This window comes from Stegostoma tigrinum, chromosome 31 (assembly GCF_030684315.1).
Source record: "Stegostoma tigrinum isolate sSteTig4 chromosome 31, sSteTig4.hap1, whole genome shotgun sequence".
In the NCBI taxonomy this organism is placed as follows: domain Eukaryota; kingdom Metazoa; phylum Chordata; class Chondrichthyes; order Orectolobiformes; family Stegostomatidae; genus Stegostoma; species Stegostoma tigrinum.
This window is the reverse complement of record NC_081384.1, coordinates 988,735-1,007,140: the sequence shown is the minus strand read 5'-3', so window position 1 is coordinate 1,007,140 and position 18,406 is coordinate 988,735. Positions and strand designations below refer to the sequence as shown.

At 48.5% G+C, this 18,406-nt stretch overlaps 1 protein-coding gene across 4 annotated transcripts in view; it reads left to right on the top strand.

Moving 5' to 3' along the window:
- The window catches only part of pgap3 (post-GPI attachment to proteins phospholipase 3), a 34,229-nt gene that overhangs the window by 8,824 nt on the left and 6,999 nt on the right, over window positions 1–18,406 (top strand). For 2 of the 4 annotated variants that reach the window (XM_048560844.2, XM_048560842.2), the window contains one exon: window positions 617–753. In XM_048560844.2, coding sequence (XP_048416801.1) covers window positions 617–718 — 102 coding nt within the window. In that variant the 3' untranslated portion in view covers window positions 719–753. Of the gene's footprint in view, window positions 1–616; window positions 754–3,957; window positions 4,163–18,406 lie in introns of those variants that run through there. The other 2 variants (XM_048560841.2, XM_048560843.2) reach the window with 2 other exon arrangements.

The following is an 18,406-nucleotide window of genomic DNA, read 5'->3' as shown; positions in this document are numbered from 1 at the left end:
TACTGTTTTACTGCAGAAGCTGTGGTTCCAGCCAACAGCAGATGACAGCAGGTCAGGATCTAGCCATCAGTGTGACCAGTTAACTTGAACCACAGCTATCCCTTAGATGCAGTGTTCTTTGAAAGCCAGCCCCCTCCTGCTTCAAATTCCCAAACCTGCACACAAATTCACTCAACACCCTCCATTCAGCAACCTCTGCCATGATGCCACCTGAAGCTGCACCTCCTGGGTTGGTGACTAAACATCCAAATGCTTGAAATCTGGTCTTTGCTGTCTACAGCTGAGGGCAGTGCGGGGTTAGAGAAACTGAAAATAATTTGAAAGACCATGTTTGGAATGTATACAGAGCTCATGAGGTGTAAAGTTTGAGAAGTTTTGTGCTTTCTGTTGGTATCTCAGGAGGTTTTTTTTTATTGTTTTGATCATTCTTTAAACAGTGCTTGGTCCAACTATCCCAAGTCATTAAGTGTTTCTAGGCACTTTGCCGTTAATTGCAAATTCATTATATTGTAACGACAGGAACCCATGCTGTTTGGTTCTCCAATGTAGTATGTTGCTTCACCCGCCGTCTCTGCTGAATGTTGCCATGTCACACCTGGCTCTGTTCGTTCTCCAGGACCATGGGCTTGACTCACCCTTGGACAGCGAGTATTTTTGGGGTCCTGCTCATTGGATTGTTCACATGTCACATCTGGTACCTCACCTTTGTGCATTTTGATTATGGGTACAACATGGCTGCCAATGTCTTGATAGGTAAGTGAGATGCTGACAGGAGTCTATCCTATTTCCTTACTTCGGTAAGAGTATGTTTAAAGTAGTAATGTTTTTCTATCTCTGGGTTGAAATTCAGGCAGACTGTTTGAGTACCAAGACATTTTACTCTGTAGTGAACCCTGTGCTATCTGTCCTGGGAGTGTTTGATAGAGACAGTGTAGAGGAAGTTTTGCTAGCAATTCAAAAGTGTAGGAAAAAGTTTAACTAGCTGTTTGAGTAAAGGGAGCTTTATTCAATATTTAACCCTAATCTGTCCCTGTCTGGGACGCCTAAAATCATACAACATGGAAAAAGATCCTTCAACCCAGACAGTCTATGTTGACTATGTTCCCAAACAAAACTTGCCCCACCTGCCTGCATTTGGTTCCTATCCTTCCAAACCTTCCTATTCACGAACTTATCCAAATGTCTTTTAAATTGAATATCTTTATAGATGTACCTACGTCCGCCACTTCTTCTGGCAGTTCATTCCACACTAACCATGCTGTGGCTTTAAACAACAAAGATGCACCTTATGTCCTTTCTTTAAATCTTTCTCCTTTCGCTTTTAAAAATGTCCCCTACTTTTGAACTCCCACCCCTAGGGAAAAGGTATTTGTTATTCACCTTATCTATGCCCCTCATAATTTTATAAACTTCGCTGTAAGGTCACCCCTCAACCTCCTATGCTCACTGATAAATGCCCCAGCCTATCCTGTCTATTTTTATACCTCAAACCCTCCATTCCCAGCAACATACTGACATAACTTTTCTGAACACTCTGCCGTTTAATAATATCCTTCCTTATAGCAGGGAAACCAGTATTACAGAAGTCCTATCCAATCCTATATTCAGAAGTCCAAGTGATGAAGGTAAGCATGCTAAATGATTCCTTAATCACAGAGGTCTCTCTGTTCTACAGTACTACCCAGGGCCAGTTAATTGTATAAGTCCTGTCCTTGTTCCTGTTACCAAAATGCAATACTTCACATTTATCCAAATGAAACCCCAACTTTTGATGGGGAAAGTGTAGAGCGAACTTACTTTCAGTTTGAGTGGAGGGAGTTTGCTTGATGTTTGATTTCCCAACACTGACCCCTGATGTAGGAGAAGCTTCCAGGGTAGTGAGTGAGTGAAGATGCATTTAGGACAGACAGGAAACATAGGAGCAGGAGTTAGTGCTTCAGCCCTCTGGTCTACTCTGCCGTTCATGTGGCTGATCATCCAACTCAATAACTTGTTCCCACTCCTGCCTGTGTCACTTGATCCCTGTAGCCCCAAGTGCTGTATCCAACTCTTCTTTAAATCATGCAATGTGTTGACCTTCGGAGATAATGGGAACTGCAGATGCTGGAGAATCCAAGATAACAAAGTGTGAAGCTGGATGAACACAGCATGCCAAGCAGCATCTTAGGAGCACAATGTGTTGACCTTGACTGCTTTCCATGTTAGTGAAATCCACAGGCTCACCACTCTGTGTGAAGCTATTTCTCCTCCTCTGTCTTCTGGGTGGCCCTGTTTCCTGAGACTGAGACCCCCGGTTCTGGATTTCCTGTGATTGGGAACATGCTTCCTGCATCCAGGAATCTGTTGTTGCACCCCCTCCATTGTAAAAACATACTACTTCAGATAAGCAGGACAAAACTACACTAGTATTCCAGGTGTGGTCTCACCAAGGCTCTGTATAATTGCAGCAAGTCAGCTTTGTTCTGCTACCTGAATCCTCTCACTGTGAAGACAGTCAAACCATTTGCCTCCTCCACCACCTGCACAGTTCCCTTCAGCGACAGGTATGTAAGGACTCTTGGGGGTCGTGTACATTTGCCTTACTGTTTATCAGCATGCAAGTAATAATCTGCTTTCCTGATTTTTGCTTCCAAAGTGGATACCCCCACATTTATCCACATTATACTGCATCTGCCATGCATTTGCCCACTCACTCAACTTATTCAAATCTCAGAAGCATCTCTGCATCCTTCTCACTGTTCACCCTCCAGCCAGCTTTGTGTCAGAGTCATAGCGATGTATAGCACAGAATCAAACCCTTCAGTCCAATTCGTCCATGCTGACCAGATATCCCAAATTAATCTGGGCCCATTTGCCAGCATTTGGCCCATATCCCTCCAAGCCCTTCCTATTCATATACCTATCCAGCTGTCTTTTTAATGCTGTAATCGTACCACCCTCCTTTACGTCCTTTAGTAGTTCATTACATACACGTGCCACCCTTTGTGAAAAGGTCACTCCTTAGACCTCTTAAATCTTTCCCTTCACCTTAGACTTATGCCTGCTAGTTTTGGACTCCCCAACCCAGGGAAAAGACCTTGGCTAGTCAGCCTATCTATGTCCCTCATGATTTTGTAAAACTCTATAAGATCACCCTGCAGCCTCTGACACTCCAGAGAATATAGCCCTGGGCTGTTCAGCCTCTCCGTCTAGCTTTAACCCTTTGACCCTGGCAATATCCTTGTAAATCTTCCCTGAACCCTTTCAAGTTTCATAACATCGTTCCTATAGCAGGGAGACCAGAATTGCATGCAGTATTCCAAAAATAGCCTAACCGCTGTCTTGTACAGTCACAACATGACCTCCCAACTCCTGTACTCAGTGCGCTGACTAGTGAAGGCAAGTGTGACAAACGCCACCTTCACTATCCTATCTACCCATGACTCCACTTTCAAGGAATTTGAACCTACACACCAAGATCTTTGTTCAGCAACACTCCCCAGGATCTTGCCATTAAGTGTGTAAGTCCTCTGGTGACTTGCCTTTCCAAAACGCAGCCCCTCATATTTATCTCAATTTTTTAAATAATTAAATTAAACTCCATCTGCCACCCATTGGCCCATCTGGTCAAGATGCTGTATGCTCTGAGGTTAACCTCCTTTTCTGTCCAGGACCCCTCCGATTTTGGTGTCATCTACAAATCATTTGATAAAAAAGATTTAGGCAGCAAGTGCTGAATCCATGGTACTGTTTACTTCAGAAGTCTCTGGAGGCTCATTGTTGGGTCTCTTTGAGATTTAAGATTGACACGTTTTTGGATTCTCTAGCCAAGATGTGGGAATTGGTTGGGCGAGTAGGATTGAAATACAAGTCCAGCCAGGGTATTCCAGAAGGGAGGAGCAGACTTGAGTTGTATTTCTGATTCCTGCACTCAGTTTTCACTTTATGATGTTCATGCGTATGACTGTGTGGTTTCAGGAATGATTAATCTCCTGTGGTGGCTCAGTTGGTGCTTCTGGAACAGATATCACCTCCCCCATGTGTGGAAGTGTATAGTGGTGGTTGTGATGTTACATGGACTGGCTTTGCTGGAGCTCCTGGACTTCCCTCCCTTGCTGTGGGTGTTCGATGCTCATGCAGCCTGGCACTTCAGCACCATCCCTGTGCCATTCCTCTTTTACAGGTCAGTGACCGAGATTTACTATCTACTCTGGCTGCCTTAGCTCAGGAGGGCATCGTGCTGTTCGTTATGGCTTCACTTTCTCCTCTGTCAAGTTACCCAGTTAGTCCCACTCCATCTGGCTTTTGCCCCTCATCCCTGAAAAATCTTATCAGATATTTAGCAACTCGGTCATAAGCACAGAAACAGACCCTTAGATCCAACCAGTCAATGGCGGCCATTTGCCCAGACTAAACTAGTCCCACCTGCCTGTGTTTGGCCCACGTCCCTCCAAACCTTTCCTATTCATGAACTTATCCAAATGTATTTTAATTGTTGTAACGGTACCTGCATCCACCCCTTCCTTTGGTAGTTCATTCCACACATGAACCTCTCTGTAAAAATGTTACCCTCACATCCTTTTGAAAACTTTTTCCTCTTGCCCTAAAAATATGCCCCTCTAGGTTTCATGTTTCCCACCTTAGGAAAAAGACACTTACTATTCACTTCTTCATGATCTTATAAACTTCTATAAGGTCACTCCCTTGACCTCTTACACTCCAGCAGAAAAGTGACCCAGCTTATTTTATAACTCAACCCCTCCGTTCTCAGCAACATCCTGGTAAATCTTTTCTGAGCCCTGTCCAGTTTAAAAATACCCTTCCTATAGCAGAGCGACTAGAAGAGGCCTCCCTAAAGCCCTATACAACCTTAGTGTGATATCCCAACTCCTGAACTTAAAGATCAGAGCAGACATGGTAAACGCCGCCTTAAGCACCTGTGACACATGTTTCAAAGCATTGTGTACTTGAACCCCTAGGTCTCTGTCCCACAACACTTACCCAGGGCCCTACTGATAATTGTGTAACTCCTGCTGTTGTTTCTTTTACCAAAATGCAGTACCTCATATTTATCCAAATTAAACTCCATCTGTCACTCTTCAGCCCATTGACCTAATTAATCAAGATCTCCTCCTTTGATCTATTTTTTTAAAACCCTTCACAGCTCATTGCCACAATTGTGGTGTCACAAGCACACTTGCTAATCATGCCTCACTTATTATCATCCAAATTGTTTTATATAAATGACAATTGAAAATGGACCCAATACCAATCCCTGTGGAACACCACTAGTCACAGCATCCAGTCAAGAAACAACCCTCCACCACCATCCTCTGTCTCTCCCTTTAAGCCAGTTTTGTATCCAGTTGGCAGGCTCATCCTGAATCCCATGTGATCTAACTTTACTAATTAAACTACTATGCTGAACCTTGTCAAACTCTTTACTAAGCCCCATGTAAGTAATGTCTTCTGTTGTGTTTTCATCAATCTTTGAGTTTTCTTTTGAGGAAGTAACCAATCAAGTTTGTGAGGCACTGTTTCCCCTACACAAAACCATGCTGATATCTTTAATCATTCCTTGCCTCTCCAATTACATGTAAATCCTATCTTGCAAAATTACCCCCAACAACTCTCCCACACCAATGTCAGACTCGCAGGTCTGTAGTTCCAAGGCTGCTCCTTACAGCCTTTCTTAAATAAAGGCCCAACAGTAGCCACCCTCCAGTCTCTGACATTTCACCTGTGGTTATAGATGATACAAATTTCTGCTAGGGGGTCCCACAATTTCCACTCTAACTTCACACATGTCCTGAGATACACTTGATCAGGTCCCAGAGATGTATGCTCCTTTATGTATCCTAAGACTTCCAGAACTACTACTTCTGTCACTCCTATCCTTACATCAGCTAAGTTTCTGTACTAGTTATGATGTCCAAGTCCCATACGTGCCCTGAGTCATCTGCCTTATCTCTAAGATCCCTTCCATCAAAATAAATGCAATTTGATTCTTCAGAGTTGCTTCGTTCTCCTTGACTGTCTTTTCCAGTGAACTTTTGATTCACAACCATTGTCCTCTAGTTTTCTATTTATATTGCTACTTAGGAACCTCCATCCCCACTCTCTACCAGTTTAAAAGTGCTTTATATTCTGACAAGTCATCTGACCTACCACTCCTCTTCGCAGAAGTGGAAGTTTATTTCCCTTTTTTTTTATTTTTGATGTTTTCCCCAACTACTTCAGTTAACCATGGATGGTGGTTCCTCCCATCAGAATTTCTCTTTGCTGTAGAAATGTATTCCGAAATAGAACTAGCTAATCTTTCTGCCAGGATGTTGATCCCTTTCCAGTTCAGGTGAAATTTATCCCTTTTTGAACAGTATTTTCTGCCCTAGAAGAGATCCCAATGATCCAACAATTGGAATCCTGGCACACTGCACCATCGCTTCAGCCATTGATTTATCTTCCATGTCTTCTTATTCCTACTCTCACTAGCATGTGGCACCAGGACTAAACTAGAGATTACCTTTGAGGATCAGCCTTTTACCATTCTACCTAACTTCTTACATTCACTCTGCAAAGGCTTAACCCTTTTTCTAACTATTGCGTTCTTACCAATGTGTACAACAACTTCCGGCTTCTCGCTATCCCCTTTGACCGTGTGCTTGAGCTTCAAGAATTTTGAGAAGTCCTGAACCTTGGCACCGGGAAGGCAACATACTATCATAGATTCACACTAACTCTGGATGTGAGTTTGCTCGCTGAGCTGGAAGGTTTGTTTTCAGACGTTTCGTCACTTTTTTTTTTATTTGAAAAAATATACTTTATTCATAGAATGTACAAAAAATAAAACATTTATACACCTACCCAGTCATGCAAGCCACTCCGGGTTACCCGGGGGTACGTACACCAACTAAAAGGGAAAAAAAAACAAAACAGAGAAAAAAAAACAAAGCAAAGAAACCGCCCCGGCAGTCGTCACCCCGCACAGTCCCAGTTGGCCCCCTGACCAGTTGGGGAAGGCACCAGCTGGGCCCAGTTACCAGATAGGATTCTTTTCCCTTTTCTGGACGAGGGGGCTCATACGGTGGTCTTTCCCCACCGCGCCTTGGCGGCGGCTGCCCCAAGCTTTAGCGCATCCCTCAGCACGTAGCCCTGGACCTTGGAGTGCGCCAGTCTGCAACACTCGGTCGGGGTCAGTTCTTTCAGCTGGCAGACCAGCAAGTTGCGGGCAGACCAAAGAGCGTCTTTCACCGCATTGATGGTCCTCCAGGCGCAGCTGATGTTGGTCTCGGTGTGCGTCCCCGGAAACAGCCCGTAGAGCACGGAGTCCCGTGTCACGGAGCTGCTCGGGACGAACCTCGACAAATACCACTGCATCCCCCTCCAGACCTCCTGCGCATAGGCACACTCCAGAAGGAGGTGATCAACAGTCTCGTCCCCCCCGCAGCCACCTCGAGGGCAGCGTGCGGTGGCGCAGAGATTCCGGGCATGCATAAAGGATCTCACTGGCAGAGCCCCTCTCACCACCAGCCAAGCAATGTCCTTGTGCTTGTTTGAAAGTTCTGGCGATGAGGCATTCTGCCAAACGACTTTGGCAGTCTGCATGGGGAACCACACGACGGGATCCACCCTCTCCTTTTCCCGAAGGGTCCTGAGGATACTACGTGCTGACCACTGCCTGACGGCCTTGTGGTCAAAGGTGTTTCCTTTCAAAAATTTCTCCACGAAGGACAGGTGGTACGGAACGGTCCAACTACTCGGAGCGTTCCGCGGCAACGAGGCCAGGCCCATCCTTCGCAACACCGGGGACAGGTAGAACCTCAGTAAGTAGTGACACTTGGTGTTTGCATACTGAGGATCTACGCACAGCTTGATGCGGCCACACACAAAGGTAGCCGTCAGGGCGAGGGTGGCGTTCGGTACGCCCTTTCCCCCATTTCCCAGGTCTTTGAACATGGTATCTCTGCGGACCCGGTCCATCCTCGACCCCCAAATGAAGTGGCAGATGGCCCGGGTGACCGCAGCGGCGCAGGTCCAGGTAATAGGCCAGGCCTGCGCCACATACAACAGTACCGAAAGCCCCTCGCACCTGACAACCAGGTTCTTACCCGCGATGGAGAGGGACCGGAGCGTCCACCTGCCCAGCTTCTGCTTAAATTTGGAGATACGCTCCTCCCAAGTCTTAGTGCATGCCCCAGCTCCACCAAACCAAACACCCAGCACCTTCAGGTAGTCTGTCCTGACGGTGAAGGGGATGAAGGAGCGGTCGTCCCAGTTCCCGAAGAACATGACCTCGCTCTTACCCCTATTGACTTTGGCACCCGAGGCCAGTTCAAACTGGCCGCAGATGTCCAACAGCCTACTCACCGACCGACGATCGGTGCAGAAGACGGCGACATCATCCATGTACAGGGAGGTCTTGACCTGAAGGCCTCCGCTGCCTGGGATAGTCACGCCCTTCAGGCTCACGTCCTTCCTGATGGAGGCGGCGAAGGGCTCCACACAGCACACGAACAAGGCAGGAGAGAGCGGGCAGCCCTGCCTGACTCCAGATCTAACAGGAAAACTGTCTGATTCCCACCCGTTGATCGAGACTGCGCTAACGATGTTGGCGTAGAGCAGCCGGATCCAATTGCAGATGCCCTCCCCGAACCTCAATTTGGAGAGGACGTCCCTCATGTAAGCATGAGAGACCCTGTCGAAGGCCTTCTCCTGGTCCAGGCTGACGAGGCAGGTGTCCACCCGCCTGTCCTGTACGTAGGCGATCGTATCCCTGATGAGCGCGAGGCTCTCAGCGATCTTCCTGCCCGGCACAGCACAGGTTTGGTCAGGGTGAATCACCGACTCCAGGACAGACCTGACCCGGTTGGCTATGACCTTGGCCAGGATTTTGTAGTCCACGTTCAAAAGTGAAATGGGACGCCAATTCTTAATTTCTTCCCTCTCCCCCTTCCTCTTGTAAATGAGGGTGATGATGCCCTTCCTCATGGACTTGCACATTTCCCCTGCCCGAAGCGCACTATCGTACACCTCCAGCAGGTCCTGGCCGACCAGGCCCCACAGAGCAGAATACAGCTCGACCGGTAAGCCATCACTTCCGGGAGTCCTATTCCTCTGCAAGGACTTGAGGGCTCTGGCCAGCTCGTCCAGGGATATCGGCCGGTCCAGCCACTCCCTCGTGCCGTCATCTAAGACCTCCGTGATAGACGACAGGAACGACTCGGAGGCCGTGCTGTCCGTGGGTTTCGTGTCGTACAGTCCGGCATAGAAGGATCTGCTGATCCTCAAAACGTCGGGCCGAGACGACGTCACCGAGCCGTCGTCCTCCTTCAGCCGGCTAAGCACAGAGCTCTCTTTGTGCACCTTCTGAAAGAAGAAACGCGAGCACGTCTCGTCCTGCTCCACAGAGCGGACCCTGGACCGGAAGATTATCCTGGAGGCCTCCGCGGCGAAGAGCGAGGCTTGCTGGCCCCTCACCTCGCGGAGGTCCTCCGTGACATCGACCCCCATCAACTGCAGAAGGAGCAGGTTCTGCACCCTTTTCTGGAGTCGCGACAGCCTTCCCCGCCTCTCTCTTGCCTTCTGAACACCCTTGAGGACAAAGAACCTCTTGATGTTCTCCTTCACCGTCTCCCACCAGTCGCCTGGAGACTCAAATAGGGGTTTCACGGTCCTCCAACCGGTGTACTCCCTCTTAAGCTCCTCGACGTTCTCTGGGGTCAACAGAGTCGTGTTGAGCTTCCACGTCCCCTTGCCGGCCGGCTGGTCGTCCTGTAAGTGACAGTCGGCCCACAGGAGGCAGTGGTCATAGAACATAGAACATAGAACAGTACAGCACAGAACAGGCCCTTCAGCCCACAATGTTGTGCCGACCATTGATCCTCATGGATGCACCCTCAAATTTCTGTGACCATATGCATGTCCAGCAGTCTCTTAAATGACCCCAATGACCTTGCTTCCACAACTGCTGCTGGCAACGCATTCCATGCTCTCACAACTCTCTGCGTAAAGAACCTGCCTCTGACATCCCCTCTATACTTTCCACCAACCAGCTTAAAACTATGACCCCTCGTGCTAGCCATTTCTGCCCTGGGAAATAGTCTCTGGCTATCGACTCTATCTATGCCTCTCATTATCTTGTATACCTCAATTAGGTCCCCTCTCCTCCTCCTTTTCTCCAATGAAAAGAGACCGAGCTCAGTCAACCTCTCTTCATAAGATAAGCCCTCCAGTCCAGGCAGCATCCTGGTAAACCTCCTCTGAACCCTCTCCAAAGCATCCACATCTTTCCTATAATAGGGCGACCAGAACTGGACGCAGTATTCCAAGTGCGGTCTAACCAAAGTTTTATAGAGCTGCAACAAGATCTCACGACTCTTAAACTCAATCCCCCTGTTAATGAAAGCCAAAACACCATATGCTTTCTTAACAACCCTGTCCACTTGGGTGGCCATTTTAAGGGATCTATGTATCTGCACACCAAGATCCCTCTGTTCCTCCACGCTGCCAAGAATCCTATCCTTAATCCTGTACTCAGCTTTCAAATTCGACCTTCCAAAATGCATCACCTCGCATTTATCCAGGTTGAACTCCATCTGCCACCTCTCAGCCCATCTCTGCATCCTGTCAATGTCCCGCTGCAGCCTACAACAGCCCTCTACACTGTCAACGACACCTCCGACCTTTGTGTCGTCTGCAAACTTGCTGACCCATCCTTCAATTCCCTCGTCCAAGTCATTTATAAAAATTACAAACAGTAGAGGCCCAAGGACAGAGCCCTGTGGAACCCCACTCACCACTGACTTCCAGGCAGAATATTTTCCTTCTACTACCACTCGCTGTCTTCTGTTGGCCAGCCAATTCTGTATCCAAGCAGCTAAGTTCCCCTGTATCCCATTCCTCCTGACCTTCTGAATGAGCCTTCCATGGGGAACCTTATCAAATGCCTTACTGAAGTCCATATACACCACATCCACAGCTTGACCCTCATCAACCTTACTAGTCACATCCTCAAAAAACTCGATAAGGTTTGTAAGGCATGACCTACCCCTCACAAAGCCGTGTTGACTGTATTTGATCAAGCCATGCTCTTCCAGATGGTCATAAATCTTATCCCTCAGAATCCTTTCTAACACCTTGCAGACGACAGACGTGAGACTTACCGGTCTATAATTGCCGGGGATTTCCCTATTTCCTTTCTTGAAGAGAGGAATTACATTTGCCTCTCTCCAGTCCTCAGGTACGACTCCAGTGGAGAGCGAGGATGCAAAGATCTTCGCAAGTGGCGAAGCAATTGCATTTCTCGCTTCCCAAAGCAGCCGAGGACAAATCTGATCCGGGCCTGGCGACTTGTCAATCTTAATGTTTGACAAAATTTTCAGTACATCAGCTTCCTCTATCTCTATCCATTCCAGCATGCACACCTGCTCTTCAAAGGTTTCATTCACTACACAGGTCGTTTCTTTCGTAAAGACAGAAGCAAAAAACTCATTTAGGGCTTCCCCTACCTCCTCAGGCTCCACACACAAGTTCCCTATGCTATCCCTGATCGGCCCTACTCTTTCTTTGACCATTCTCTTATTCCTCACGTAAGTGTAAAATGCCTTTGTGTTTTCCCGGATTCCTTCTGCCAAGCCTTTCTCGTGCCCCCTCCTGGCTCTCCTCAGACCATTTTTGAGCTCCTTCCTTGCCTGCATGTAATCCTCTCTAGCTGAACTTGACCCTAGCTTCCTCCACCTTATGTAAGCTACCTTCTTCCTTTTCACTAGAAGCTCCACCGCTCTCGTCATCCAAGGTTCCTTTATCTTACCCCGTCTTGCCTGTCTCAGAGGGACATATTTACTCATCACTCCCAACAACTGTTCCTTAAACAATCTCCACATGTCTATAGTTCCCTTACCATGGAACAACTGCTCCCAGTCCATGTTTCCTAACTCGTGTCTAATCGCATCATAGTTTCCTCTTCCCCAATTAAATATCCTCCCATTCTGCCTAATCCTCTCCTTCTCCATAGCTATGTAGAATGAGAGAGTGTTATGGTCACTATCACCAAAATGCTCTCCCACCACAAGATCTGATACCTGCCCCGGCTCGTTTCCGAGCACCAAGTCTAGAATGGCCTCTCCCCTCGTCGGCCTGTCAACGTACTGCGTTAGGAAACCCTCCTGAACACACCTTACAAAAACAGCTCCATTCAAATCTTCTGCTCGAAGGAGCTTCCAATCAATATTAGGAAAGTTAAAGTCACCCATTACAACAACCCTACTGCGTCCACACTTTTCCAAAATCTGTCGACCTATGCTTTCTACAATCTCCCTGCTGCTATTGGGGGGCCTGTAGTAAACCCCTAACGAGGTGACTACTCCCTTGCTGCTCCTAATTTCCACCCATACTGACTCAGTAGGCAGATCTTCCTCGACAATGGAAGCTTCTGTAGCTGTGATACCCTCTCTGATTAGTAGTGCTACACCCCCTCCTCTTTTTCCCCCCTCCCTATTCTTTTTAAATGTTCTAAACCCTGGAATATCCAGCAACCATTCCAGCCCATGAGGAACCCATGTCTCTGTTATGGCCACAACATCATAGCACCAGGTACTGATCCATGCTCTAAGTTCATCACTTTTATTCCTGATACTCCTTGCATTAAAGCAAACACACTTTAACCGATCCCTTGGTTCCTTCCCAGGAAAATCCTTCCCACTAGCTGGTCTACCTCTTGCTACTGCCTCACCTGCATCAACGCTCACCTCTGGTATACAGCTCAGGTTCCCACCCCCCTGCCATACTAGTTTAAACCCTCTCGAACTACTCGAGCAAACCTTCCACCCAGGACATTGGTCCCCTTCCAGTTCAGATGCAACCCGTCCTTCTTGTACAGGTCCCACCTTCCCCAGAAGGCATCCCAATTATCAACATATCTGAAACCCTCCCTCCTACACCAGCTGCGTAGCCACGTGTTCAGCTGCGCCCGCTCCCTGTTCCTCACCTCGCTATCTCGTGGCACCGGTAGTAAACCAGAGAACACTACTCTGTTCGTCCTGCTCTGCAGCTTCCATCCTAACTCCCTGAAATCACTTTTTATATCCTCAAACCTATTTCTGGCTATATCATTTGTGCCAATATGTAACACGATTTCTGGCTGTTCACCCTCCCCTTTCAGAACTTTATACACCCGATCGGAGACGTCCCGGACCCTGGCACCAGGGAGGCAACATACCTTCCGGGAATCCCGATCTTGCCCACAAAATCTCCTGTCGATTCCCCTAACTATCGAGTCCCCTACCACGAGTACTTTTCTATTCTGCCCCCTTCCCTTCTTTGCCACAGTGTCAGGCTCAGTGCCAGAGAACTGACTACTATGGCTTTCCTCTGGTAGGTCAACCCCCCCAGCAGTATCCAAAACGGTATACTTATTGCTGAGGGGAATGCCCACAGGGGATCTCTGCACTGTCTGTCTGTCCCCTTTCCTCCCCCTAACTGTAACCCATCTATCCTTGTCCTGAGCCTTAGGAGTGACCAACTCCCGATAACTCCTCTCAATTACCCAGAGAAGAACACCGGCTCGACACCAGTGGATCTGACTGAGAACGTCCGTGACACAAACAGGAAGTCTATCCTTGAGCGGATAGACCCGTCTGGCCGCGACCAGGTGTACCTCTGCTGCGCTCCGTCTGCAGGGGTGCTGAAGACGTCGAGCAGCTTGGCGTCCTTCACCGTGCCCATCAGGAATCTGGACGTGACGTCCAGTTGAATCCCCCCACCCGCTGTCCCCACGCCGGATCTTCCATCTGCATCAATGATGCAGCTGAAGTCTTCGCCTAGGATGACCGGCCTGGACGTAGCCAGCGGGGGTAGAAGCCGCTGCAGGACGGCCAACCGCTCACTTCGTACCACTGGGGCGTACACGTTGATCAGCCTCAGGGGAGCGTTCCTGTAGGTGATGTCAGCCACTAGGAGGCGCCCCCCCACCACCTCCTGAACTTGAGAGATGGCGAAGTTGTGCCCCCGCAGCAGAATAGCCAGGCCCGAGGAGCGACAGTCGTTACGCCCCGACCAGATCGAAGGCCCACAGGTCCAGGCGCCGGACCGTTTCCCGTACCTGCCGAGGTGCGGTATCCCGCACTCCTGCAGAAACAGGAGGTCTGCCTTGATGGTGGTCAGGTAGGCCAACGTGGACACACATCTCGCGGTTGACTTGACGCTGCGCACATTAATGCTCGCAATTCGTACCCCCATTGTGGGCAGTGACCGCAGTACCCTCCCCAAGTCCAAGGTCCAGCCCCTCCATCTGTCCCTTCATGCCCATTGCCTGGGCTAACTGCTGGACGCTCTCTGGGCTCAGGAAACCATCTGTGCTGCCTTCCGGGTGGCATCCCCCCGTCAGGGGTGCGGAGGCAGGAGGGTCCGGCTCCGGATCAGGCTGGGGACGTGCTGTTTCCTCCTTCCCGCCTGGAAGTTCCGGGGGGCCCTCCAGTGCTCCAGCGGCACTTGACTGGGTGTCGGAGTGAGCCTCAGGACGCCTCCCGTCACCTGGAAGCGGGGTGCTGCTTTCCTTCCCCCTCGAGACCTTTAATTTCTGCTTCGGGTGGGCCCTCTCCGAATCCTCCTCGTCAGAGGAGCTCTTATAGCCCCCCTGTAGCTGTCTCTTCCCTCCTGATTGTTGCGGTTCCTGGGCCCGTCGACGCACCTTCCTCCTCGCTTTCGGGACTGTAGTCCACTCCCCTGGGTCGCCTGTCGCCGCCTCCATTGGCTCCGGGTTGTCGGGGGGGGATCGGAGCCTGCAGGGGTGCTTTGCTGGCCTCGGGCCCATCCTGCAGGGCTGGGCCCTCCTGCACGGCCTGGCCCTCCTGCACATTAGTGGGGTCCTTGCTGGGCCCTGGTGCCTTCCTCTCCTCCGGGGGGGCTGGCCCCGCATTTCCCCTGCCGGCGACCTGGGCGTAGGTGGTACCCCGCCGCGGGCATGCCCTATAGAAGTGGCCCGCTTCCCCGCAAAGGTTGCAGCTTCTCTCTCGTGGGCAATCCTTTGCAAGGTGTCCCTCCTCCCTGCAGATGGTGGCTTTGCAGTCGGCCGCCATGTGACCTGACCTACCACAGGCATGGCAGACTTTAGGTTGCCTTGCATAGGTCAGGTAGCCCCTGCTCCCGCCGATCGCGAAGCTGGACGGTGGGTGTGCGACATTCCCGTCTGTGCCCATCCTCAGCGTCACCTTGACCTGCCTCTTACTCGTCCAGATGCCAAAGGGGTCCACCACGTCAGTTAGGTCCCCTTCCACCTTCACATACCTTCCGAGGAAGGTCAGGACATCAACTGCTGGCACATGCGGGTTGTACATGTGTACAGTCACCATACGGCTCCTCTGTGCTGGCGTCACAAACAGTGGGACAGCGGTCAATACAGAGAGGGGGCCCTCACCTCCTTTCTCCTTGAAAACCTCCAGGAAGCGCTCGCAAAGCTTGGCACTCCGGAAGGTCACATCGTAAAAACCCCCTCCAGGGAAATCCTGCAGGCAGTAAATGTCCGCAGCAGCAAACCCACAACAGTCCAACAGGACCCTCTTCACGAAGAAGGTGCGGTCCACAGGTGCACCTTCATCCATCTTCTTTACAGAAACACGGATGGTGTTCTGGACCCCCTGACCTGGGGCACGAGCACTTGCCGCAGCCATCATTGCAGGTTGGCTGCCCCCCTGAACCAGCGTTAGGCCGAAGCCAGCATTAAGATCCACTGGTCGCAAGGGTGCACAGCCAACCCGACGTCCTCCTTTCACCTCCAAGACAGCACTCTCGTCCTCTCAGTCCACAAGAGAGTGGGTCTTTATTGTGTTCGAGATGTAAGCTGGTTCACTGAGCTGTAAGGTTTGTCCCCAGATGTTTTGTCACCATTCTAGGTAACATCAACAGTGAGCCTCCGACGAAGCACTGGTGTTATGTCCCGCTTTCTATTTATCTGGTTAGGTTTCCTTGGGTTGGTGATGTCATTTCCTGCTTTGGTGATATCACTTCCAGTTCTTTTTCTCAGGGGATGGTAGATTGGCTCCAAATCAATGTGCTGCTTGATGGAGTTCTGGTTGGAATGCCATGCTTCTAGGAATTCTCGTGGGTGTCTCTGTTTGGCTCGTCCTAGGATGGATGTGTTGACATGACCCACTATCACTCGTATCCTTACATACAGATGAGGAAGGACAACACATCCATCCTAGGACAAGCCAAACAGAGACACGCACGAGAATTCCTAGAAGCATGGCATTCCAACCGGAACTCCATCAACAAACACATTGATTTGGAGCCAATCTACCATCCCCTGAGAAAAAGAACAGGAAATGACATCACCAACACAGGAAATGACATCGCCAACCCAAGGAAACCTAACCAGATAAATAGAAAGCGGGACATAACACCAGCGCTTCGTCGGAGGCTCACTGATGTTACCTAGAATGGTGACGAAATGTCTGAAAACGAACCTTCCAGCTCAGCGAGCAAACTCCCATCCAGAACCTCAACCTGAGCTACAAATCTTCTCAAAACTCGCTATTCACACTAACTGCTACAGAAACTCCTGTCTGTGCCCCTCAGGAGATTCCCCATAACAATTATTCTTTTACGTCTTAACAAACCCTGCTCAACATAAAATTCATTCCTAGTGCCCCAGCTTGACAACCTTTGAAGAGACTAACCCTTCAACCCCAGTATCTGAAACTAAATATTGCTTGAGAGGGGAATATCCATAGGAGACTTTAGAATTAGTTTCTTACCTTTTGTGACAGTTGCCCATCTCTGTCTGATCCTGCTCTATAACCACCTCTCTAAATCTACTAACCATCACATCTTGTAGCTTGAATATTGTCAGTGGCATTAAGCCTAAAACGATGCTCTTAAAAGCAACTTCTATATTTAAAAACTACCCTTCCTTACAGATTTTAATCTAACAAAAAAAATTTTTAACGATTAAAACATTTAAAAGAAAATCAAGCACTTAGCTGAAATTCCCATCACCTGACAAAAAGCTTCCTCCTGGAGTCCTGTATCCATGACTTTTCAAATCTCTGGATAAACGAAGAAAATCTCTCTCCAGAGCTGCTGAGCAAACACGAGGACAGGCCTCTGCCACAAGCTCTGTGTGGAAAACTATCTCTCCTTTGCATATTTCCTTCACTTTTTTAACTATAAAACTCCTTCTAGAAAGTTTTTAAAAAGTTTCCTCATCTCCCCTCTGGTCTGTTTTGCCCATTATCTTACGTCCATGCCCCTCTGTTTATTGGCTCTTCTCCCAGTGGAAACCAAGTAAGCCAGGAGAAACAACCAAATCCTTTCACCTCCACTAAAAAGCTCTGTCAGTTGGGTCTGGTATGTGTGTAACAGTTTTTAAGACCATGGTTCAGAAGGTCAGGGTATAGAATTGGTTTTGGGTGATAGGGAATAATTGTGGAAATTAATCGCTAGTGGTAGAGGTCTACAAGCACCCCCGCCCTGCCCAACAGTTACCAATATGCAGGGCAAAGTATACAGGAGGTCATATTGGGTATTTGTGATAAGGGGGTGGCAATAATCATGGATGATTTTAATCTGTGTATACACTGGAAAACAGAAAGCTTGGCCATCGTAGCCTGGATGAGGAATTTATAATGCTTTTAAGGTAGGTCCTTAGAGAGTCACATTCTTGAACCAATCAGAGCAGATTGTTAATATTGCAGATGTTTAATGAAACAGGATTAATTAACGACTTCAGTGTAAAGGCATTTCTGGACAGCAGCGACCACGATATGAATTTAATGTAGTCTAGTCTTTAAAAAAATCGTGTGCCGAAGATCAATATTTTAAACTTGAATCGAGACAACTATATGGACTTGGGAGCTGAGCTAACTGAAGTGAATTTGGATACAGGGCTAAGAGATGGATCAATGGAAAAAATAGTAGCAGGTGTTTAGGGGATATTACAGAGCAATCAAGATTAGATACATTCCTACAGTAAAGTTCTGGAGGGAGGAACAGCCATCAATGGTTAACTAAAGAAGTTGGGGAAAGCATCTAATTTTAAGGGGAGAAAGCTTAATTCTATAAAGATGAGTGATGGATCAGATGGTTTGTCACAATGTATGGAAAATAAAATGACTAAAGGGTTAAATCACAAGGAAGAAAGAGCATGTGAGAGGATGCTAACTAGAAACGTGAAAACAGATAGCAAGAGTTTCTGCAGGTATGTAAAGAAAAATGTCAAGTGAATCTGAACATAGAACATTACAGCACAGTACAGGCCCTTCGGCCCTCGATGTTGTGCCGACCTGTCATACCGATCTCAAGCCCATCTAACCTACACTATTCCACGTACGTCGATATGCTTATCCAAGGACGACTTAAATGTACCTAAAGTTGGTGAATCTACTACCGTTGCAGGCAAAGCGTTCATTCCCTTACTACTCTCTGAGTAAAG